The sequence below is a fragment of the Cyrtonyx montezumae genome, unplaced genomic scaffold (genome assembly GCF_038088225.1).
Source record: "Cyrtonyx montezumae isolate F1298 unplaced genomic scaffold, pur_monq_1.0 scaffold_3, whole genome shotgun sequence".
Classification (NCBI taxonomy): Eukaryota; Metazoa; Chordata; class Aves; order Galliformes; family Odontophoridae; genus Cyrtonyx; species Cyrtonyx montezumae.
In genome coordinates, this window is record NW_027072034.1 from 122406467 (window position 1) to 122431613 (window position 25147).

Consider the following 25147-nt stretch of genomic DNA (forward strand, 5'->3'; position numbering starts at 1 on the left):
ATCATTAAAGTTAAACCATGTCCCTGAGTACTACATCTACACTTTCCTTAAACACCTCCAGGGACAGTGACTCCATCACTTCCCTGAGTAATATGTTCCAGTACCTCACCACTCTTTCTGAGAAGAAATGTTTCCTAATATCCATTCTGAACCACCCCCCCCTCCCCCCCGATGTAATTTGAGGCTATTACCTCTTGTCCTAACCCTATGCCCTATTGCAGGAGAAAAGGCTGACTCCCATCTCACCACAACCTTCATTCAGGTAGTTGTAGAGAGCAATAAAGCCTCCCCTGAGCGAAAACTGCTGTGCTAATATGGAAAAATCTAAGAATACCATGACAAGAAATTATGAATATTAGTATTAATTAATATTAGTATTAATCCTAATCACAGACTGTACATGAATAGGTAGCTAATCTGAAATTCAAATTATTACTTCTTTTTCACCAGATTTTGCCTTTTTTTTTTTTTTAGATATTTATTCTTTTGGTTTTTTTTTTAATAAGAATTCTGGTTTCATAAAAGCCAGGGGATATCAATGGAAACAGTAATCCTTATTACTAGAACTAAATAACAAGCTAACATCGGTGCAGTGAAATCCCTCAAGTCGTGCCAAGGAACACTTCTCAGTATAAAATTCCATCCTCTCACAGAAGAGGGCGTCACTCACCCTTAAAATTATTCCAGGTTTTTGACTCAGGCATACAAACTCCAGAAAGATTCAACTACAGCTTCATGAGATACTGGTTTCAAACATGAATATATCAGAGTCATTGAAGCAAATAGTCTTCATTTCATTTAATAGATTTCTATCTAGCAGTGCCAGAAGTTAATCCCCTAGGCTAAATACAACTCCTTTTATTCTTGCTCTCACTTATGTCAAAAGATCATATGCAAAAAGGAATACAAAACATGGAGAGTAAGAGGTTTTCCCAATACTTGTAAGAGTTGCTATTGAAATCTGGATAAGTAAAATAAATGGATATCACAGCTGCAATAATTATTAGAAAACATACAAGACATAAAATAATATAGAATTAATGCCAAGTTTAATTTGACTTACGGAGGAAGGAATTTACATGTTGTTCCTTCTGGATCACTACATGTTTTAAAGCAAGGATTAGCACAAGATTCATATCTCCATTCACACATCTTCCTGTAAGGCACAGATGCACTAAGTTCTGAGAAAGAAGGAAAAGGTATTACTTATTGGCTGTGTAAGTAAATGAACTATACATTTATAGTCTTTTCTATAATGTATCATAGTGTTTTCAAAAAGACGTAAAAACAGAAAACTAAAAATAGAAATTCTCAGGAACTTTAATAGGTGTGATTTCATTCATTTATGCTATTTGAATAAGTACTTCAAATAAGGTAAAAGATCAAAACATCAAATATAGAAAATATTACTCACTTTTCACAACATATTTTGTTTAAACAAATCAGTGAAACATGTACCATTTGTTTCAGAAGTAATACTGTTACTCCATTTGTTAAAAATAAGGACATCTTATAGTTGAATAACAAGACCTGAACATGCATTTTTTGTGACATGCCACATGCACTGTGAAAAAGAATGATAATATAGTCCAAAGATAAATTAATCTTGCATACACAAGAATGAGAAAATTTTAATGTTTGGAGGTGGGATTCAAGGCAAAGTTAGAAGAGCAATTTAAAATATTAGTTGCTGTTATTGATGCAAGAGAAATACTCCAAAGACAACCAGAAGAAATCATACTCAAAATTTACCTTCAATACTAAAGCTACTCATATGTTTGAATTCTTCTGAATCATCATACTTTGCTACTTTAACACCAGATGATGTGAGAATGATGAAAAAGCCTTTTTTACTGTGTAGCTCAAAGGCACTGAGTCCTGGACTCCAGAGGCCTTGGTGGTGGAAGAAGGTTGCTCGTCTTCGAAAGGAGGCACTTGCCTGCCATTGCTCCAACCCAACTGTTTCATCAGCATGTACATACAGAAAGTAGTTTGGTCTTTCAGCAGACTCAAGGGAAACAAGGGAGAGAGCTTCCACAAAAGAAAAATAATACCATTACTAGTAAGCTTCTCAGAGAAAACAGTCTGAAAGTAAGATTCAGTCTATATTTTGGTTAAGTGGCTTCTTAAAATAGCTGTTTATCGGGGAAAAGAAAAAGAACAGTTTCTATAACACAAAAATGTTAGAAATGCAAAGTCTAAAGGAAACTTCAAATGATCACTAAGGCAGAGTTCACCAGAGGGCTAAGCAGATAAAAGCTACATTCATCCTACTACTATTCTACAAAATAAACAATAAGTAGTCTCAGTTTTTGGATTTGCTCAAATTGGTACAGTTTTTCCTATGATTTGGATAAATGTCTGACAATTATGTAACAAAATTTCTTTAGTAACTAACATCACACAAATTTTGTAAAAATATGCTTGAATTCACTTTGATGTCAGTCATATCCAGCAACACATTGTGAATATCTGCTGCTAAATAGAAGACTGAACACTCTATTTGTTCTACTCATGCTGAAAATGAAGAAAATTCTGTGAGTGTTTAAGAACTTGAAAAATGGCTCACTTCAGATTTGGTTGTTGCCTTGAATAAATCAGGAAGTACTTTTATTCTGTATTAACACCATCCTGACCTTCACAGATAAGAAAACTTGTGTACTACGCAGATATAATGAATATTTTACTCATACTATACATTGTTTAAATAATTGGACAAGAATGAACTGATATTTATATATAATATACTTTCTCTTTTAAAAATCATACAAGATCTAATTTGTACATGGCAAATTGACCAAAGTATGTGACTATCGTTTCAAGTAGCACTGTGAAAACAGCTCCTCTCTGTGTTGATATTTGAGGGTTTGGAATTTTGTCAACAAATTAAATTCTGTTACTACAGAAAGTAATGAGAAAGTTTGTAGTGACTTCAATGGCACAAACTCAATATGTAAGTAGAAAGGAAGCATCTGGTTGTACTAATGTTTACATTTTATGGTGCACTGAAAGTCACAAAAAAAGAAGAAAAGATAGAGAAGAAATTATTTTACAGTAGACAAAAATATTCCTTGTTTCAAAATTGATACTTGTTAGATAAATATGCAAAATTTTCCAGTTTCCAGTTATGCGACCTAATGACATTTTTCTAAAGAAAGAATTCTATTCACTTGCATTTTAAACATTTTAAAAACAGTTTTTTGAAAAGTCAGCTTCACAGCTGACAGCTGGATTTTCCAAGGTTTTTTCTCCAAAGATCAGTATTCCTCCTCAAAAACAGAACACTTCATCCTAACTTATTCCAATAACTAAAAATATCTGTACAATTTTAGTTTTAGAAGATTCAGCAAGAATCATTCAGATAGTCTGAAAAATATGTGTAGACATTCACAAAAACATTGAGATCACTTACATAAATCTTTATCTTTGAAAAGACCTGGAGTTATCATGAAACTGAAAAATACTTTTCCATATGCTACATTTCTAGGCAGGGGAAATATCCGTCTACTGGAAACATTAGCTCCTATAATTGTATCATTTTCTCCAGAACTTGCCAAAATATATGGTCCTTCACCAAGACCTAAGGGAATAAAAATCAAATAGAAAAAAATAAACAATTCAACTTGCATAACATACAAAACTTGAGCCTTAGCTGACAAGGCACTCCCTTCCTCCTTGCTTGATTTCCAGAATACAACAGATACAAAGCGAGCATTACAAAATGTGGGTAGTTATCCTGACAAAACAACATGTACAAGAAAGAAATCTGGACTGCTTTTGTACAGCATTTGGGTTTTCACATGTCCTTATTTCTATACTTTGGAGGACCAACACAGCAACTTTAGTATTATTCTCCAAGACAATGAAGGTATTCTAAGATCTACATAGATATTAAAAAAAAAAAAAAAAAAAAAAAAAGAAAGATTAAAGACAGATTTTAAATTACAAGACTGTAATTGAACTTTTGGCAGCAATCTTGATGAAGTAGTTGCCTAGTTCATCCACTCCCACCAAACACTTGCTTCTGTTCCTCTGCTGCCACATTTATTATGACATCCTAAGTGCTTCGGCAGTAAACTGATTCTACTGAAAAATAACAAGTTAAATTTTCCAGTCTGGTTCAGCACATAGTCATCCAAAAGTTCATGCCAATACAGCAGTGACAACAATTTCAGCCAGTACTGCTGCCAGAATGCTGGTGACCCAACCATGCCCTAGACATCCTGTAAAAAACCCCTAAAGTATTTCTGCTGAGCTGGTAAGGCCCACAGGGATACATTCAGATATAAAAGCATCACTCCTTGTCACTATACTCTAGTAAAAGAATCAAGAGCAGCATACTTCTAAAGTCTTGCCTTGTGGGTAATAAACAAGATTTGTAATTTTATGTAAAAGCTTTTAATCCTTCAATCCTAGTAGGAAAAAAAAAGAATCACTTTCATAGCGTAGCACAGCTCTCTCTAGTATGACTTTCAAGAAGGAAGGATTTCTCATAATAATGAGATTTGGCTCCATGGCTCCACTAGAATTTAAACAACGTTTTCTGAAGAAAATTGTGAGAAAATAAATACTGTTTTTATACTGAAATTATGCTGGAGCTCACATGCTTAGGAAGTTTTCAAGCTTATCACAAAATGACCCCTTTTATAGAAGTGACAAGTCAATTATGGTCTCTTCATCCTTAATCAGTGGATGTTTACCCCCATGTACTAACAGATATTTTCCCTGTAACTTCAGCAAAAGCAGCAATGAGCCATAAGAGAGAAAGTTTCCATGAAGATTCAACAGTTTGGCATCATACAACACAAAAGAAAATAGAGGAGGAGCCATCCTACATCCCAGAAGGTGTTTTGCTCACAGTCAGTGGTCAGTTCTCATCATTCTTGACTTTCTTATTAGTTTTAAAACAAAATTCTTTATTGTAAGGAACATTATGGAAAGTCTGTTGTACCTAGCAGTATTTATATCTTGCTACTTCATAATGCTGCAGACGATGCTTTTCTGCAGTAGCAGCACATAGGGTTAGACTCTAATCAGAAGCACTGTCCACAGCATGATACTTATGACAGGGTGCGAGTCACTTAAGAAGTTCTATCAAAAAGTCATTCTTGTAATTACAGTTAGCTGTTTAGGGATTTGATTTAGTAGTTGGGTAGGGATAGTGATAGGAGGATGGTTGGACGAGATGATCTTGTAGGTCCTTTCCAACCTTATGAACCTATGAACCTATAAAGCTTCCCTCTTCTTTAATATCCTACTCCCCACAAAGTACTTTCACAGTATGCAAATTGAGGAAGTGATGCCACGTGAATTAAATTGTAACTAAATACCACTCTCATTCTAAGGAACAGTATGGTACTTGTGAAATCTGTGAAGAAAATCCCACATCCTACCAATTTCAAAATGTAGGTAACACCCTTCAAGACCCTTCCCAACGGTAAAATCTTAATTGAACCAGAGCAATCTCTTTTATATGTTGATGTAACCAGGAAAAACAAAAGAAAATGAAATGAAAGCAAGACCATTTAGAATAAAAACATATAACATATTTGCCTGGGACAAATGTTTTCTTTCTAAAAACAGTATCAAATTGCTTGTTATTAGGAAGATTAATCTTGACTCAACATAATTAGAGATGCAGTACGTCTACACAGTTCCTTCACGTCTACACAGTTCCTTCAGAAAAGACTTAAATTTTGCATCAAAGTGAACTAGTTCAGTGAGGTGAAAATGCAGATGTTAATAACCATGTATAACCTTGTAAGATGTACAACGAGTACATCAGTAAATCAGAATTCCTTATTGTGAGGTTGCCTGTTTCTATTCACAAGGGACAAAGCCCAACAAATACATGGGATGCTGCACAGAAAATAAACATTCTTAGATATGCATAGCAGAAGAGAATGGAAATTATTTTTTAATTGGAAATCATATAGCACAGATATATGTGACAAGATGTTTTGAATAACCTTGACCTCTTGTTTTTATTTTTAAGAGTCAATAAAAGGAAAAGAAAATATGAGTGTTCTAATTGATTATTAATTAACTGATTTTTAATATATCATGACAAAATCGAAATAATTAACAGTAATAGCGGGTTTCCCGAATCATCATTAATTCTTCATGTTTTGACATCTCACTTGCAATATCTAGTTTTCATATATTTTATCTTGTTATAATGGATAATGTAGTACTCTACCAACAAACACATGCAGTAGCAAATGTATTTTTGTGCAGACTCATCCTGTGGAACTCAAGACTGTAAAAGATGTCTTCATACACATTTACCTCCAGTGATTTTTTACGGCCTCTGACTAAGCAAAGAAAAAGATTTTTATTACAAATGAGATTATGTTGCAAAAATAGTCAGTATAGGGACATAATGATTTTAGAACTGAACATGTGGTGAATGATATATTTGTCACCTCTCCTTTCTAATTTGATCTGAAGGCCCAGTGAGACCAAGCAATGGTGACTATGCAATCCTACCACAGGGAATGGGAGTTCAGAAATGAGATAACTTCCAACAGTACTGCAGCTTAAAAAGGCTCTTCTCAGGACAAGCTAAAAGGAGGGTTACTTTCTCTGTGCATCACATCATGTTTCTTCTGAGATGCCAGATGCACGGTTTTACTTACAAGAAAGGTATTTCCATGCTCCCCATCTCTGAACATAGAGCAGAAAGATCCATGGAAACTTACTTTGCTAAACATGCTGAGCACAGCGAACCCACATATCCAAAGCAGGAACACAAAAACTTCCTTCTAACCAGTTAAAGAGAGAAACTACCAAAGCATACTTGTTTCATGTTTAGTCTGAATGAAATGATATAAGAAAAGCATCTCTTGGGTTTCTGTTTTTAAAAGAGAAACAAAATATGCTGGGGAAAGATAAATATTTCGGAATAGCATAGCACAAAAGAAAGATGATACTAAGTGTGTCAAAGATACCTTCCATACTCTAGACCAGCCTATGTGGAAATTATTATTTTTTAAGTTAAAGATGTACAACTAAATTATTTATAAATACAGATTCATTGTTGGAATCAGGGAGTACAGACTTGTTTCTAGCACATACCTAGGTGGTAGCAGAACAGAGTTAAGGGTACTCAACAATAACAAATACTAGGAAGAATGAAAGAGTAATATTAAGCACTACATACCTTGATTATAATATTCACAGTCATAAGCTAAAAGAAAAAGGAAACAGGAAAATTGTTACTATAAAGTAAAACAGCGATCATGTTTATCTGCATCCTAAAAATGTAAAATTCACTTCCATGTTCTGTACTGTATTCCAGCCAGTGACTTTATTTCCTATGGCTTTTATTCAGGAACAAACAGCTGTATTTAAATAGACATGCCAAGACATCAGACCTAATTGATAGGCAGCATTAATTATTCTATATCCAAGAACTCTCCTCACTCTCAGTGAAAAGTAGAATGGACTGAATCCCTTTGCACACAGAATTCTGGACTCCCTCCATATGTGGAAGGAAAACAGTAAACGTAGGTATTTAGCAGCTAACACATAAATCCACAAATTACTTGAAAAAAAAGGCAAAGAAGGACATTTATGAACCACCTGCTTCTGTCATGTTTGTATTTTTGTGAAGAGAAAGGCCAAATACACCCCCTTCTCTGGGTGGTCTGTGATGTGAGGCCATCCCAGGTACATACCACAGAGCGAAGGAGATCGCCAGTGAATCACTGCTCCATGCTGGCAGCACTTGTGGGCATAAGCTGCAATACTGGTACACAAACACTCACAGTCCCCGCCAAGATTGCAGTTACACGTATCTGTATGACAGTTCTTGACAAAAGAAGTCACGTCAACCTGGAACAAAAGAAGATGGGAACGGGCAGGTGACTTGATGATATGAGCTGTACAAATTCCTGTTGCGCTATTTTCAGCAGGGAGGTGCAAGGAAGGACTGACTGAAGAATTAAACACAAAAATAAGGCATTTTCTAAGATTTGGGTACAATCCTTTACAAGCAGTATACTGAAAATTGTCAGTTTTTACCTATGCTACAGACAAAAGGACAATTTTAATCAATGATTCAACAAGTGTGACCACACTCTTATTTTTCATTGATTCTGAAGAGCACAATGGTGACAGTTCTGCATTTTCATAAGGCGAATGCTGCCACCTATAGCCATCCTGTTAGCTTTGCATGAAGAATGATAAAATCAGAGCTACAACTCTATTTATTGAGTACATAAAGTAGTCATTTCAGTGGGGCCTTTGGTCAGAAGAAGCAAGCTTGAGAACACATCTGACATTTCACAATATACTTGGCCTTCAAATCTTCAATAGTTCAGGCACTCCCCCACTGTAAAAGCCTCCATATTAAAACTGTGATACTGATACATTTTTTAGTTATGTTAAGCAAGATCTTCTCCCAGAAAAACTTCTCATTCAACACACTGAATCTTTAAAAAAATGTTTCTCTTCAGTTTGGATTCCTTTATAGACTCCAATCCATCTCAGCAGTAGAGCATTCCAGTGGCACTCATGAAATTACACAAACTGTCACAGCAACAAAACTGTGTTATCGTAACACTGAGACAGCTTCTCAGCTGGCAGTTGCTGAATGCTGACAGAGATAAGGTGACTCTTCTTCTGCCTTTGATGCTTGGATAGTGATGCCATTTTACATTCAATCTTCTTTCTTATTTTGGAAGCAAAGATACCACTGGAGTTGGAGGCATGAGCCATTGAAAATGGCTGTAGCACCTTAGCAGAAATCACCAAACAGCACCGTAGCTTCAGAGTTCATCGTGTCTTCCATTTGTGGCACCTTCTTGTGACAAGCTGTGAGGCTGAGGTTGAAAATCCTGCTGAGTTCAAGAGTTATGTAGAAGATTTTTCTTTCTACTCTTCACCTGCTGAATTCAGTGCTCAGCTGAGCACTGTGCTCCGTAAGACCCTTCCAACCAGAGATGCAAAATTTTGTCTCCCTGATAACTGGGTTTTCCAGCCAGGGCTGAACTCTGATGCTATGTATCACAGGGCAGGAGTTTGTCTCTGTGCACAGAAGCGTCCTCTTGCACAGCAGGAGTGATTCTGCAAGAGCACTGCTCTAAGCTCTGCACCTTCTATTCCTCCCATCCTCCCAGAGTCCAGCTGTGCTCACTTTATTGCTTTATTGTGTTGTTGTTGTTGTTGTTGCTGTTGCTGTTGTTTTCCCTTGGCACCTGCCTGAGCAGCCAGCAGTCAGACAGGTATCTTTGACAAGAGGTCACAGTACCTTACCTTCATAAGAGCAGTATTTTCACACATTCCTGAATAGGTTGTAAAAATACCTGGAAGATGTTTACTTTACAAGCTGTCTCAAGATGGATATGTGTGTATGAAAATACCTGACAATGAATTAAATATCATATTTTGTGCCTGATGTGAATTTCTTGATATTATTGTGCTAAATTCCTGGAACAATACCTGAAAATCTTAATCACAGCATAGGTAAGAAAAAGAACGGAATGGAAAACATCTTTCTTTAAAAGTTTTTGTAATATAGCTCCTTAAAAACTCTCAGAAGTCTATTTTTATTTATTACTTTCCACTTTGAAAATACACTCATCACTGTGTTCTCAGGCACACACTCAAAAAATTCTTTACATAGTAACCAAAATCAACATCGATAAATCTCCTGGGTTAAGCTACTGCAACCTCCTCTTCAGGCAAATTCCTGACCATGTTGATATCAAACTCCAGTCCTGAAAGTCAGGAGATTCAGCTGCAGCATCTACTGATCTCATTTCATATTGATAGCCACAAAGAAAACAAGGGAGTGAAACAAAACATAGTGGTTCTTGCTTGCACAGATGTTAAGAAGCACCTCTGATAACTGAATACATTTGGGAGGTTCAAGTCGGAAAGAGACATAGATACATACAGCACATATTGCACTGGTAATGGGTGGACTACAAAGGCATAAAAGATTCCCACACAACTTACTGTAGTTCCCATCTTGCCTAGACTGATCTTATGGATATTCTTGTAACTCAAGTTCCATGCTCAGCCAGGTAAGGGGTAAACAGAGACATCGTACCGCGGAGTTTTGGTATAAAGCAGAAAACAAGCTGTCAACCTTTTAAAAATTCTAATAGCTCTGCAGTTGAAACCTCACATTCTCATACTTCTTTCTATATTTTTCAGGACAGTCAACTAAATAAAACCATTTTAGATAAGCTGAAGACACATTACATGAATGCTTACTTTAAAAATCCATGTTATACACAAAAACGTTAAAAATCTAGTTATCTATATATATCAAAGATATAAATGAAACTGAAAGAGAACGAACTCTGATTATCCTATCTACCAGTTCATGACACCCAGTTACCACCATAATGTTTAGGCTCTGCTTATGAAAGAATCATGGAGCTCTGCACAAAAGCTCACACACATAGTTGCAGAGCTCTTCTTACTATGCTCCATGGCACTCAGACAGAGAGGAATGGCAAGAAGAAATTAATTGTTGGAATTTTAATATTTTCCTACATGAAAGCAAAACCAGCTTATTTAATAAACTTACCACATTGCGACAAGGTGAGAAAACATCACTGTACAAAATAGAACATTCCTTTTTGGCGTAAGGGAACTTGCTCTGATGTACCTCACATGGTCTTAGTGTTTCATTTGGGCTCTTGCACTCAAAAGCAAGCAAAAACATCACAGTCATTTTATAAAAAGATGCATTTGCCTTCGACTCAGGTACACTATATATGTAATACAATTCAATACTTGTATACTCAGAAAAATAGAATAATGTACACATGTTATTTGCTTTATCTCCTCCTTTCCCTGGTTTGTTTTTATAATTGAAAACATTTGCACATAACAGAATCTTAGTGTTTTGTTCTGAAGTACTAAAATGTTCCTGCTGTCTGCTCAGCACATGAAGACAAAATGTTTTCTTTGTGACACATTATAATCATTACCAGAGCAACCAACTGTAACATCACAAACAAATACATGGTCCAAATCCATCCCTGGTGGTTTCGCACTGACTTTAAATGGAGGCACACTACAGATGGCTGTAGCCCTGTAAGTTCAAATAAAGCAGTGGTAGGAAGAAAGCAACCCATAAAAAATGAATAAAAGTTCATTGTGATAACTCAAAAGAGGCTGAGATATAGTTCCCTCTATTTAAGTCTCTCTTCAAGAAGAAAAACAAATGAACAGAAAAATATAACCAAATGGAATTCAGCTCTAAGAACATGAGTTCAACTGAAAGAATACTCCCTTGGTGCAGCACAGGAGCCCAGGAGGTGGCACTGACAAATCCATAGGCAGCATTGGGGAACTCTGATGATGCTGTGTGGGGATGTGCTCCTGGCAGCAAAAAAAAAAAAAGGGGAATAATGCTATTTCTCACTGTGCCTGTGCCAGCACATTTGCCAGCAGTAGAGTTGGGTTCTATGCCTGCAGCCACTGATTATGCCTTTCCAGTGTTTATAATGCAGAAAGATGACCAGGATACATCTCTACAAGGGCCAAAGGTCCTTTCTGAAAAGTGCCCTAACAACCTACTGTGAAGGCAGATGCAGTGCCAAGTCTGGCTGAGTACAGGCTGCCTGCTAGGCCAACACTGAATTCAGGTCCTCAGTGCTCTGGCAGCCTCAGAGACTGGAAAATTATATGAGGATTTACAAAAATACATGGTCACAAAACCAAGAGCAAGTCTGGGTTGCTTAAGCAAAGGTTGTAACGTCCTTGAAGTTCATTGTAGGTTTCAAGGCACACAAACACTGCAGTGTTTTAAAGAAGTCACTGAACTGAAAAAAAAAAATGAAATAATATATTACAGGATTGAAAGCAAAATCAGAACTTCAAGATTTTTATGGAATAAAATGAAATGTATCCCTGTTACACTTGCTTCTACATGTATTTTTTTAAAGGGAAAAGTATGAGCAGAGCTAGTGTCTGGAACCCTTCCTCATACCCTGTCAACACTCACTCTGGAAACAGAGACAACAGTTCCAGCTCTTTGTCAAATGATGGGAGAGTACAACTCCTTCTGTCCCTTTGAGGCCAAACCCAGACCTACTGCAATACTACAGAGCATTCAAGAGAGTACTGCTTTTGTTCTCATTTGTCGATACCATTACCTCAGATAAAGTATTTATGTACTTTATGTACCACCTTCTAGATGAGCAGCAGAACTACCAACACATTTCCTTTGCTTGCTCACATAGTTTAAATATTGTATGAAGTGCAGAATAGATCCAAAAGGGAAGACTGAGGGAGATAAACCTCAAAGGCTTTCTTCTAAAGCAGATGTGATATCGTATTCTTTCATGAGGTAAGAGATATTGGCTCAATTTCCTGCTCTGAGTAGGGGAGAGAACAGATAAAAAACTGGGTCTTGCAGAAACTGTTTACTTTCAATATCCCGACACTTCCAAATTCGGAGAATGACAATTATTTTTAAAATTGGGCTGATCCTAAATACTGGAAGCAAATTAAATGTTGTGTGGCTCTGCATGGAACCCAAACTTGGACTTGGTGATTCTCATGGATTTCTTATAACTGAGGATATTCTATGATTCTATGAAATTTGTAGAAAATCAAAATCCAGACTGTTATAATAACTATTTTAATTAGGGATCAATGTATTTTTACCTGAAAACATTGGATGGTTTCATTTAAATTCACTATAAGACTCTACAGACATAAAGTTCAAATATATATAACCCTGAATTTAGAAAATCCTTGTATTTCATACATTAATACCATATTCTTGTATAAATTAAAATTATTGACTAAATTTTTACTGGACATGAGACTTACCTGTCCTAACACCCAGCTGTCTCCAAACACCTGTGCATTTCTCACCTCCATGTTGTTTGATGTAGTCAGGTCATTTGAAGTGTATTTGTCAAAATTTCCACACAAACCTGCCAATCTACCCTAAATGAGAAAAAGGATGTATTTTTTTCATATACTAATTTTCAATAATAATCAGTATGGACTATAATATTCTTAAAATAAAAATGGTGAATGCAACTCTGACTTACACTTAGAAAATGTCTTAGAGTAACCTATTACAAATAGCTTTTAATAGATATTTGTTTTCCTTTTCTCTTATATGTACAAGTTCTTACACATAGTCCTATGTTCTTACTACAAGAACATAGTCTTTTTTTTTTTCCCTATAAGCTTAATATTGTATCCAATCTGGAATTCAAAAGTTCAGGAGAATTACCTTGTAATTGTGAAGCTTGGCTAGTTGTTGTGACTAAAACTTGCTGCCTCTTATTTTAGATCACAATAGCGAGGACATTCATAACAGCAGTTATGAAAGAGACAGCAGCAACATTCTTGTGTCAGGGCAAGTGTGATGCTGATGAAAAAAATATATTTGTATACATACACACATGGATACATAGAGAAAATGATATACATACAGTAAAATATAAAGAGTTGCTTTTCTTTTTACCATAGCTCAATCAAACAAACCCTTTTTCTAGAAGGACTGCCGTAGACTGTATCTTGCTAACCTAGAGCCCATGTAAAAAAACTGCTACTGAAAGTAGAAAGGGACTGAGTTATCTGTGCCCCCACATGCAGCTTTTAGACCTAAGTCCCCTGCTAGCTGAATGTAAAACAGATTGATATATTTTTTCTTTATCTGTATTGATGGCTGATAAATCAGCAAGTATGTGAACTATTTTATGACTATAGAGACGAAAGCCTACAATAATGTTGCTTTAAAATGAGATTAAATGGTTACTGAAACTTTGTCTTACACTCCAAAATATCTGATTTTTTTTCTAACATGGAACCCTTTCATTTTCTTTTCTTTTATAGAAAAGAGCTTCCTCTCAACACATGTGACCGCTGCAAAGGTGAAACAGGAATGTAATTACTGAATTTTCTTATAAAGTTACTTCACCAGGACCTGGAGATTGAGTCATAGAGGCACCAAGGCAGATGTTGATGGAGAAAATGAATAAAGACCAACTGGCAAGAGAAAGAGCCTCATATTCTTCCCTGCATCATGCCCATAACCCTGTCACGGTATATTTCTGTGGCTTAAATATCAGTTCTTGTCTAGATCCTTTCCTGTATCTCATTCTTTTTAATTTATCCTCAAGATACAATACCATCTGTTCATCTCAGCAGCCTCCTCTGCGACTCAGGGTTCAGTTTCACCGCTAGCCTAACACAACCTGTGCTACAAACCAGCTCTTTTCTGTGTTGCTATCTATGTATTTCCTGCAGAATCATTTCTGCTGTTCTCAGAAACTGGGGAACTATGCAAGGTAACTCAAATCTAATCCTCTTTTCCAGGTCCTAAATTGAGTCCTAAATGTATCGCTGTACATCTTCAAGGTTACAACGTGTGGAGCAAGAGAGTAAACATTCAAGCAGGAACCACTGCTTCCTCTTCAGGACTCCAACCATTAAATCAAATCCTCAGTCATAGTTATCTGAAAAATGCTAGCAGTTGTTAAACTGCTATATCACTATATTTCCTATATCATTAGGAAAGCTAGTAAAGAAGAAAAGGTAATCACAGCAATTCATGAAGATATCACACTAGCAACATTGAGAACTACATAAAATCTCAGGTTTTTATTTTGGCTCACCTTCCACTGAGGTCCAACTTTAACATGGATCATGGTCTTCTTATCCCACAGAATTGTAATATCCTGTTCTGGAAAGTGTATCACAGTATAATATCCAGCCATCCAAAGCTGATAGTTAGATTTGTTTTCCTGTCCCCTCAAGGTATTCTGACAAAAATGGATATTCATTAAGATCTAATGCAGTAATTCTACCACAGTCTACAGACAATTAGTAATACAAACTGTATACGAAAGCATACTTTATCTGCACTGTATATCTGAATCAATACTGTTACTAGAAATGTCATTTGATGCTTTGATATCGTGAATTTTGGATCATTCAACTTTGTTTTGATTATGTACTTTGGTTTCACGTTCAAAACCAAATGGAACAAAACAAATACCAGCATGGTTTGACTCCTTGAGGTTTTCAGTCTTCTTTGTATGAAGAAAAAAAAAAAAAAAACCTGAAGAAAAAAACTGAAAAAATATATATGTATATTTTTCCTAGGAGCTGATCTTCATCCAGGCCTAGGCACTTGTACTGCATCAACCCAGACTGGGAGACATTTTCCAAAAATATACTACTTTACTGTCATAACTTTAGAATAGTTATCTTGAAAAGCAACCCCAAAAAAGAAGAAAAATAACTAACCTGCTTCTCAGAAAGTTCACTAAAATAAATCTCAGAGTCTCCAACAGTGATGAAAATATTCTTCGAGCAAACAATATCATTATCAAAGCACTTTTTGTTCTGAGCAATTACAGATATATTTGAGTTATCTGTGCTCTGCAACATGAAAAAGAAATTATTATTTTACTTACAGATTCAATTGTGATTTGTGCCTGCAGATTTATTCCAGCCTCACTATCAAAAAAGATGAACAATTTAATGTTTTCACATCTTCAAAATTAAATTCAAGAAAAAACACCCATTTAAAACCGTGTTTTAAATTGAAAGCTGTACCCTCAACAAACTCAGACTTTGAAGTTAAACAGAAAGAACCATTATATTCAACTGCGAAATCTCTTTCTAAGGACTTCACAAACTCATAGGACTGATCTGCCCCTAAATTAAGGGTCTTGTTTAATCTTGTAAAACCTGCTTACATGTAGGACCAAGACTTAATGCATAAATACATGGAAGATTCTACAAGCACATGCAATCAGCATAAGGTACAGGAGACGACCAGTGAGCTTTATATTACCATAACACCCGGGTTTAAGCAACAGGTGGGTTGTGTGTGTTAGCAACACAGCAGTTAAGGTGGGTTAGGTAAAGATGAGATACCAGTGGTAAGAGGCTGTAAGAAAGCAGTTCTTCACCGTTTAGCAGTGAAGCTCAGTTAAAAAGCAGTGGAAGCTTTAGGGCAGAGTAAAGTTCATCTGTCCTGCTATAAAATCGTTTTTGGCTGCACTCAAAATAAAATTGGTCGCTACCTTTTTGGGAAATACACTGTGTTTTAATTAAGTCACGCTTGCTGCTGGAATTAATCCAGTAATTACTGGTCTCTGAGTCAGATAACAACCCAGAGCATTTCTGGATTTATTGGAGGTGATGTGGTAAATTAAAAAGGGGACAAACTCATTAGTTTGGTAGATAGAATGCAAGCTGATCCATCCTACACTGGCCAAGTGAAAAGTAAGCAAGGGAGATACTTCCCTGTTCAGAGTCAGTTCAGAAAGGGGCTTAGCTTGCAGTCTGTGGGTCTAACTGATGCCTGGAACATCACGGGCTGTTTCCATTGCAAAATTATTTCCTCTCCTGTTAGTTTAGCCTCATTAAAAGAGGGTCCTTTGTGTTAATAGGGAAGCATCGTCTTCACTGTAAGAAAAGAGATGGAGGGCTTTATTTTAAATAAGGATAGCTAATTCAGACTAATTATCCCTCAGTAAAAATACACCTTTTTTGGCAATGAAGACAAATCTTTGGAGCAGCACTGGGTAGCTGTGCTAGCTATGCTAATTGAAACTGCTGCCTGTGTCTTCTGACAGTCCAGGCCAATCCTTTTGGCTGAACAGCATCAACACACTCAAGGCACAAGTTTTTGTGTATTGTTGGGATTTAAGCCAAGGGTAAAAGTTGAGTTATATTTCAAGTTAACTCTGCAGTAGAGAGAATGCTAGAGACAAGGAATGTTTTGCTGACCAAAGCCAGAACAGGGAGTCCTGAAGACATGTGAAGTACTTCCTTACTTGTAGAACTGCACGTTGGTGTTAAATTACTGGAAATGGATGGAAATATAAAGATGGGAATGCAAAGTGGTGGTTGTTCAGTAGAACTACAAGCAAAACAGACATCTAAGAGAAAAAAAATAAAATAAAAAAGAAGTTTCATCAAATAGTGAATATTCTGTACATTCTCTCTTTCCCTTTAAATCTTAGACCCAAGACTAAACATAAAAACACATTTATGGATTGTGTATCTCTGTGGCTCAGTGCTTTCTTTCAAGATAAGGTTTGTTTTACATACAGATCCTTTCCATTCTCTCCACTCATCTCAATTTAAAAAAGGGTTATTTTCCCAATCTTGCAGTATCAACAAAATTCAAAGCTGAATTACTTCACTGCTATGATGGTCTTCAAATTAGTCTTTAGCTGCTATAATATCAGCCTCTGTTATCAGCAAGGAAGAAATAAATGGCAATCTAATTTTAATGCCTAACTATTGCCATTGCAGAAGAGTTAGGATTACTTAGATAAAGTGAGGATTGTCTTTTACTGTTTGGTAAGACCGTGAGCTCCTGGACAAGTCGCTGTAGTTCTTAGGGACTGTAACTTTGCGATAAGTTCCATCTCTCTAATCTGTATTGAAACCACAGAGCTATGCAGACCAGCCTGTGTCACTACTGTTGGAAGAGTGTCTGAGTAGATACTAGGAGCACGTCTAAAAAACAGCAAGGTGGTGGGGAGCATTGTTGGTTTTCTTTCTTTCTTTCTTTTTTTTTTTCCAGTCACTTTCCAGGACAGAGTTGCTCTTTACCTTTTTAGGTAAAATGCACCCGAAAGGGGATGTACTACAGTTCATCATGTGAAACTTACTTACGCTGACAGAAACTAGAAATAAAATGGTTTTCCCACTGCAAGAGTATCTTCCCACGTAAATTACCATATCCAGCTTGTTCCAACTTAATATCAGTTTCTTTGTGATAACACGGAGTTGCCAAGCAACAAGGAAGACAGAGTCACAGATCTGGGCAGTCAGTCAAGGGCTCATTGTCAGTCCTGCTTCTCAGAACATTCTTTTTCTAGATTTCACTGCACTCTTTTTCCATACTTCTTCCTGTACAAAAAGGCATAGTACGTCTATCTTTTTTTTTTTTTTTTTTTTTTTAAGTAGCACTTGGGAATGCTAGGACCTATTTTTGTTAGAAACTTTCTATTTCAATATCTCATTAGAAATTTATATTAACCAATAACAAAACTAACTGTGCACCTCTCTGACACAGTTCCATAGTGCAGCTTGGGAAAAGGCAGTTAATAGGTGACTGTGTTTATTTTCTTAGAAAGGGTCATTAAAATCTCTCTAATTCCATTATTTATAGCCTGTTTTTCCCCTTTTTTAATCTTTTTTCCTTCCATATGCTAAATTGCAAACTAGAGCGGCCACAAAAGCATCTGAGATCTGGACAGAAACAGATCAGCACTGTTTTCCTTTCGTTTTCATGATCCGTTAGAAGTTTGCATATATAGCCACACAAACAAATATATGCAAGAAGATCCAAATACAAATGTAAAAAATAGAAAATTCTACTTTTTAAATTAACGTCTTTCTCCTTCCTGCATATTTTCAGAAAAACATTAGCTCAGTTCAGACAAGCTTTCAGGAACTTCAGAATTAGTTTGGTGGTTCTTTACTGTGATCAGTTTCTTCTGAAGTAACGTAACATTTGAAACCCTTAACTCAGCAAGCTTGATGGAAGGAGAAGTATATTAGCGTCAAATGCTTGCTAAAATTAGCCTATAAGTACAAATATTAAAGTGTTTTTGGAGAGTAGGCATAGGACTTGGCGCCTGACATGATCTTTCTCTGTTAGTTCCTCATGACATTTTATAGGGCTGTTCATCTCCAGATAATCGGTCACAATTTAACACAGTCACATTACACATTAATAACACAGTCACAATTTACACCAAGAAGTATTTCTGATTGGAAGGCTTCTTTCCTTTTTCTCATATGACACTTTCTCCTGTACCATTTAAAGACAACACAGATAAATTCTGTGAACTTTATTTAATCCCTCCTTTTGCATCCTGCTCAAACTCGTGTCATCAGTTTTCCTCACAGCTATTCAAACTTCGGAGCAATACTGTTCAAAGTCAGCAGATGGCACCGATACATGCTGTCTCAGTTGAGGAGGCAATGCACATGAGAGTTGAGATGCAATATAGTAGGAAGGATGATAAGTGATGTTCTCACAGGAGAAAGAAAAGAAAAGTAATATTACTTTTTTTCCACCTGATGTATTTCTATACAAATAATTAAAAAAAAATTTGGAACTAAGAATTGAAGAGCTGAATTGCTCTCTCTCTCTCTCTGTCACACACACACACACTTCATTTCCTTGGTGTCTGTGTCAGATTATGAGATCATTTGCAGTTAAAATATAGCAAAGAAACTTGCAGTACAATTGAGTAAAGATGGAGGAAACCAATGTCACTGAATAGAATCACTGAAGAAAATTCAAAAGGAGATTATCCCAGCTACCGACTAATTCTCAGACTATTTATGGATGCCTGCTAAAGCTTTCCTCTTTCTTTAAAAGTGACTTCCCAAAATGATAAAATCAAGACAGAATAAACTCTCAAGGACTCTTGAGAAATATCCATTGCAAGTATGTGTATATTTATACAAGCAATAGGAAAGATGAATCGTCATATCAGTTTTTCCACATTTCACAGATATTTTGTAATAATTTTTATGGCAGTATCGAGTTGTTGGGTCTCCTGGAGTTTTATCAGTATTTTTCAAATACAAATAAATTTCATAAATCTACATCTAATAATGTAAAGTGTGTAACAGGGAATATTTTTCTTGATAAACTTCATAATCTTTTCTAGACAGCACTTTTACAGTTTTGAAATTTTGATGAAATTAGGTAGAGATAGCTGGGACAGGTTTGCTTTTTGTTTTTATATTTTAAGAGAAATACAGTAAGAGATTTAAGAAAAGATCTTTTAAAACAGATTTTCTTTTAATTTACTTATTTAGTTTTGCCTGCTTGTGTATCAGATTTGGCTTCTGCACAGGTCACATCACTGCAATCCTTTTCTAATTAAAAATTAGATATTCTGAAGATTAAGGATTTGGGAACACTTGAAAAGTATTTCTTTCCAAGTGACACATTCTGAAATACAAGCTGGTTTTATATAGAAATCAGCAGCAGAGTTGATGCCATTTTTAAATATCTAAATAATTACTTATATGGAACTTGTTTGTATTGTACTGATAATTGTTTTATTAATAAATGCATGATAAATAAAAATATTTCATTGCTGTTCATTTGTACTGTTAAAACATAACAGAAAAGAAAAAAAAAAAGGATGGGATAAATAGTGATAGTGATAAATTTGCCTTTTCTGATCTCCAATAAATGATGGTATGAACATGAAATCTAGAACTTGCAAAAAAAAATCCTTTTTTTTTTTTCTTGTAATTTAATTTAATGAACATTAACTGTGTTTGTTTGTACTGCTCTAGGCTAAAGTTTAGTTTCCATGCATTCAGAAACAACAATATTCATATCCTAAATTAAACCAGGGTAAATTCAATGCTTATTATGCACAGCTCACTGACAACATCCAGAGTCAGAGGCCATAAACCGCTAAGCAGCTATCCTATGGGTGACTAGCCTGAGCACCATCTTCCATTTCATTGCTGATAACGTATTACACAACTTCCTGAAACATCTGCAAGATGCTACTTTTTCCTCACCTTTTACTGATGTATCAATAGAATGTCAGCATCAACCATCAGCAAAACTTTACCCAACACAGGTGACCTAACTGAGGCAGTTGTTCTTATGCTGATCTAGCTTTTCCAACAGTCATCAGACTATATTTTAGAATCAGTATGGGCAAAGGGCGGATGGACGATGAACATTAGCCCATTAGCAGAAATGCAAGGTGAAAAGGTCGCTTACTTCAAGCTGAGTGGTGGCTACACAGCAAAGTTCTCAGAAAGAGGGTTTAATGTCTGAGTCAAGCCATGTTCCTCTAAATTGCCAGCCTTGTGGCAAGAAATTTTCCCCAAGCCTTTCTTGGAAACCTTCCATGCTAATCTGCACAAACTGAAAGAAATCTTTCCTTTGTTGGAGGATAAAAGTGATTCATTCACTGCATAATTTAATGGTCTGAAGAATCAGGTGGTGGAGACAGAAAGGCATGTAGAGGTAACTGAGTCTGAAATCATTGATCTAGAGAAAATGGAACCAGAGTATAACTCCATTGCCAACTGTAATTAAATCTTCTGCTCACGGATGAGATAGAACAAATGGAAAAACAGGTACAAGCCAGTGTCACCTGAGCTTTGAGCTGCCCTGCTGAAGACTAGGATGGAAGAGATGTCTCTCACAGGGATCTGGATACTGACCCTTCTCAGACTTTCAGAGACACTGAAAATAGAGGGCATCTAGAGCAGTTTCCTCAAAAATAACAGGATTGATAGAAAGCAAATAGTTGGTGTTTTCTGCAACTAGTTTGAGGGAAACTATTCACAGTAAATACCCTGAAAAGCAGCCTCCCTACTTTGGACATTAATTTGCACACAAATTGTCAAGAAACGTAATTATTTCTACACAGTTACTGTTGTTATAAATTACTCGAAAAGTATTTTAGGTGAATATACTTCAGGATATCACTTACTCATGAAAGTATTTGCTGGAATGTAGCTTTGAAAATTAGATAGATTAATTAAGAAGATAAAAGAATTATGTTCAGAAACTCATATTACAATTTTATATTCTGAATAACAGAATATTATTTTTAGAGTCAGATTTCCAATTTAAAACACTTGTAATTTCAAATTTAACATTAGTTTCTATCTCATTAAAATATTCGGAGTCCATTAAAAGAAAATAATTTTCTTAACCATTAAAAATTCATTATACAATACTGGTTAACCATGAACCTGCAGCTGTAATTCTCCATAGGATGATCAACAGCAAGCAGAAGGTATTAACTTTACCAACAGGCTACAAGACAGTTCAGAAAATTAGTATGCCATTCTCTGAGCTTGCTAACTTCATGGATCTACAGACCTGGTACAAAAGATGATGAAAAAGATTGCACAAAAATAAATAAATTAGTTAAATATCATATAAGGAGAAGTGGGATATAGGCTACTTCTACCTCTTCAGATGTGACAAATAAATAATAGAGCTTCAAAATTGTATCAAGCTTAAAATAAAGCAGGCGTAAGAAAACAGCCTCCTTTCTGTATTCTTCAGGGCAGATCAGCTATCTACCACATGGGATTGCTCAACAGCAAGATAATAATTTGGGAAAATGTGATACTGGTTTAGATCATGCATGTTTTGTTAAACAAACCTCTTTCTCAACAAATGGGTTTCCATGTGGTGTCTCTTGACCCTTCTAATTGGCATAACAAGTCAATTATTTGATCAGATGTCTGGTGTTACTTTCATGGTCTTTCCATGCATTAAAACTTGTGGCAGCTTTGTTTTTAAAAGAACCTTCATGGTTACATCAGAAGGTTTAAAAAGTGGCTTTAAGATGGTGAAGAACACAGTCCCTATAAACTATTCCTTGAAGACTTCCCCAAACCAGAGAAAATGTAATTTCTTGAAAGAAAGTCTGAGAGGCTCTGAAGTGCAAATATATTGACCATGCACACCTCAGTAAATACTATATTGAACTGCAGGACTGGAAACTACTACAAATTTAGAAAGAAGACCAAATACATACTAGAAATACAGTAATTTTACTGTAAAACTTCTGTTCATCAGCCAAGTAGAAGAAATATACTACAAGTACAAATAACACTAAGTAGAAGTTTGCTAGAAAGTAACACCATTTTGTTCAGAAGAAAAGCAGAAAAAATGGAAGAAAAAATAGAGTATTTAAAAATCTTTGATCAGGAGTTAAGTTGGCAAGATTTCATCAACACTGTCTGGGTAAAACAGAGTTTACATGATCTACACTGATAATAGAAAAAACTGGTTGGTTTTCTAAGGTTTTCTAGTGTGTTTTGTTCTTTCAAATTACCAAAGCAGGCTTTAAATTGCTGGAAGCAAACACTGATGTCTTTTCTGTGAATGTCACCCATTAATACAGAAACTTTACTCTTCAGTGTGCAAGGTAACTCCTAACTCCTTGCCATCTTGTCGTGAAACATTACTGCCCTAATAATCTTGACTGCTGCATTAAATACTTGTGGTCATTGTCTGATTAATATATATATCTGTTGAACTAGTTTTAAAGGGCTTTCTCATTCACCTACTGTTGTCTTAAACAAAAACATCTGAAAGTTTATACTGGTGTTAAAAACGAAGTTTACAGTTTCATAATTGGCTGAAAGTCAATACTTGATTTTTCCCCCTCTGGAGCACAAGAGTTCTTTATTAAAAACATGACAGAAGGTAAGGATGACTTCTTTGTTTGGTAGAGTGCAATACAGTGACAAATTGAAGAGCTGTTCAAACATATCACATTCAGGGAGGCTGACAGACAGATGAAACTGTGTGTGCTGGTGAAGTGGATGGGAACAATGTTTTATCCTGACACTGGGGACATGGGATCCAAATGATAATTCTTGGACTCAATTCTATATCAAAGTATCAGTGTGTCAATAAATTTATTGTAGTTTTAGTTTCCTTTGTTGCACAGCTATGGCATCTTTGTTTAGAGTATTAAGATAGCAGAGATGAAATGGTTCAGTTCCCACAGGAAAAAGATTAGGAAAATGACTACAAGGAAAAGGACAAAGTTATTGCAGCGTTGCATTTATATACAATATTACGATCATTTAAATCAGTTTAAATTTCAGATTTGTGATGAGCCTGCTACTTGTTCTCCATACTCAAAACAGTACTGTAAACTACCAGCAAATCAGTGAACTCTGCACTAGTAACTATCAAATCTGTGTTGCCTGGTAATACTTTTCAGGCAGGGAACCTGAAGAACGCAACACATATGTAAGTTTATTTTTAAACAAAAAAAAAACATGGAGATACCGGTATGTAGGACAAATAGCGCAATTTAGGAGACAAGGCTTCCCTGGACAGCTCTGCCTGCCAGAGAGTTAAGTAAAGCATTTAAGCTTTTGCAACTTCATATACTTTCCCACCTTTCATCTGGCTTGTCTATTTGGATAACAGGTCATAAGAGACAAGGCTCTCTAGTACAACTTCTGTATAAAGGGAAGCACAAGGGTGATTCATTATATTACTCTGACACTGCTGTTTATGAAACAACACTGCACATGGCCAAAATACAGCTTAGGATGATTATGAAAAGACAGTCAGGGAACCCTCAGCTCTTTTGAAAGGGCACCTTGCTCATACTATCATGTCTGCACACGTAGTGCATTTTAACCACATCAGTGTGAGGTACAACTGCACACACGTATGTCCTACACCACTGTGGTGTAACTGTATGCAAGCAAATAAAAGCCTATGTGAAAGTAGAGGATGAATAACACCTTGGATTATCACTCAGGTTGCCAAATACATCTGCTTCTTACATTTTTCTCACATAAATTTAATCCCTACATATTAATAGGCAATTCAGTACCTATCTTCATGATAGCACAGTTACAAGTTTTTTTTTTTTTCCTATGTGTGTTGATCTGCATTTTTCATTTTATCATATAGTGCGTTCTGCTACAAAATATTCCTAAATTTTTGGTGGCCTGCTTCTGTTTTAGCTGTTCAGACTGCTTCTATACCATCTGCACTCTGTCAGCTCAGTCTTCATGAAACATTTTCAAAATGATTTCTGAAGATGTTGAACAGAGCTTTCAGTACAGATCCCCACGGGAAATCTCTGACTTCTCTCAATTCTAAAAAAAAAAAAAAATCATTTATTCTTATCCTTTAACTTCTCAGATTTAATTCATCTTTCAAAGTATCTGCAAGTATCAACCTGTTAGAGACTAGACTTCAAAAAGTATTTGTCAAAAATCTGTATCCAAAAGTTTTTACGTCTTTTCATACATATACATTGACCTGATCATCCTTATCCATTTGCTTATTATCTTCTCTGAATAACTCAGAAGATTCATCTCATATAACATTTTTTTAACAAAAAGGCTCAATTCTTCCCTGATATCACATTATCTATCTTTGTTATAATTTCAATTAATTTCCTTCATATGGGAATCAGATGTACTGGTCTGTTCCTGCCAAATTCAGTCAAGGAGCCCTTTTAAAATATTTGGTTATACTCCCATCTTCCATTCCTCTGATTCCAGGATTACACATCACATAGTTAATCAGTTCAGTATTTTAGTTCCTTCAAAGCTCCTGGGCATCTGCCCACAATCCCATCTTCTGTTTCTTTTTTTTTTTTTCCCCTAAAACTTCTCCAAATATTTCAAATCCAAA

At 35.7% G+C, this 25147-nt stretch overlaps 1 protein-coding gene across 1 annotated transcript in view; it reads right to left on the reverse strand.

Moving 5' to 3' along the window:
• OTOGL (otogelin like) overlaps window positions 1-25147 on the reverse strand; it is an 88688-nt gene that overhangs the window by 27799 nt on the left and 35742 nt on the right. Inside the window, exons 24-32 of the mRNA XM_065740899.1 lie at window positions 15238-15372; window positions 14604-14750; window positions 12802-12921; window positions 10544-10660; window positions 7680-7836; window positions 7163-7189; window positions 3413-3580; window positions 1753-2031; window positions 1064-1181 (exon numbers count right to left, since the gene is read on the reverse strand). Of these exons, the coding sequence (XP_065596971.1) occupies window positions 1064-1181; window positions 1753-2031; window positions 3413-3580; window positions 7163-7189; window positions 7680-7836; window positions 10544-10660; window positions 12802-12921; window positions 14604-14750; window positions 15238-15372 (1268 nt within the window). The remainder of the gene's footprint in view (window positions 1-1063; window positions 1182-1752; window positions 2032-3412; window positions 3581-7162; window positions 7190-7679; window positions 7837-10543; window positions 10661-12801; window positions 12922-14603; window positions 14751-15237; window positions 15373-25147) is intronic.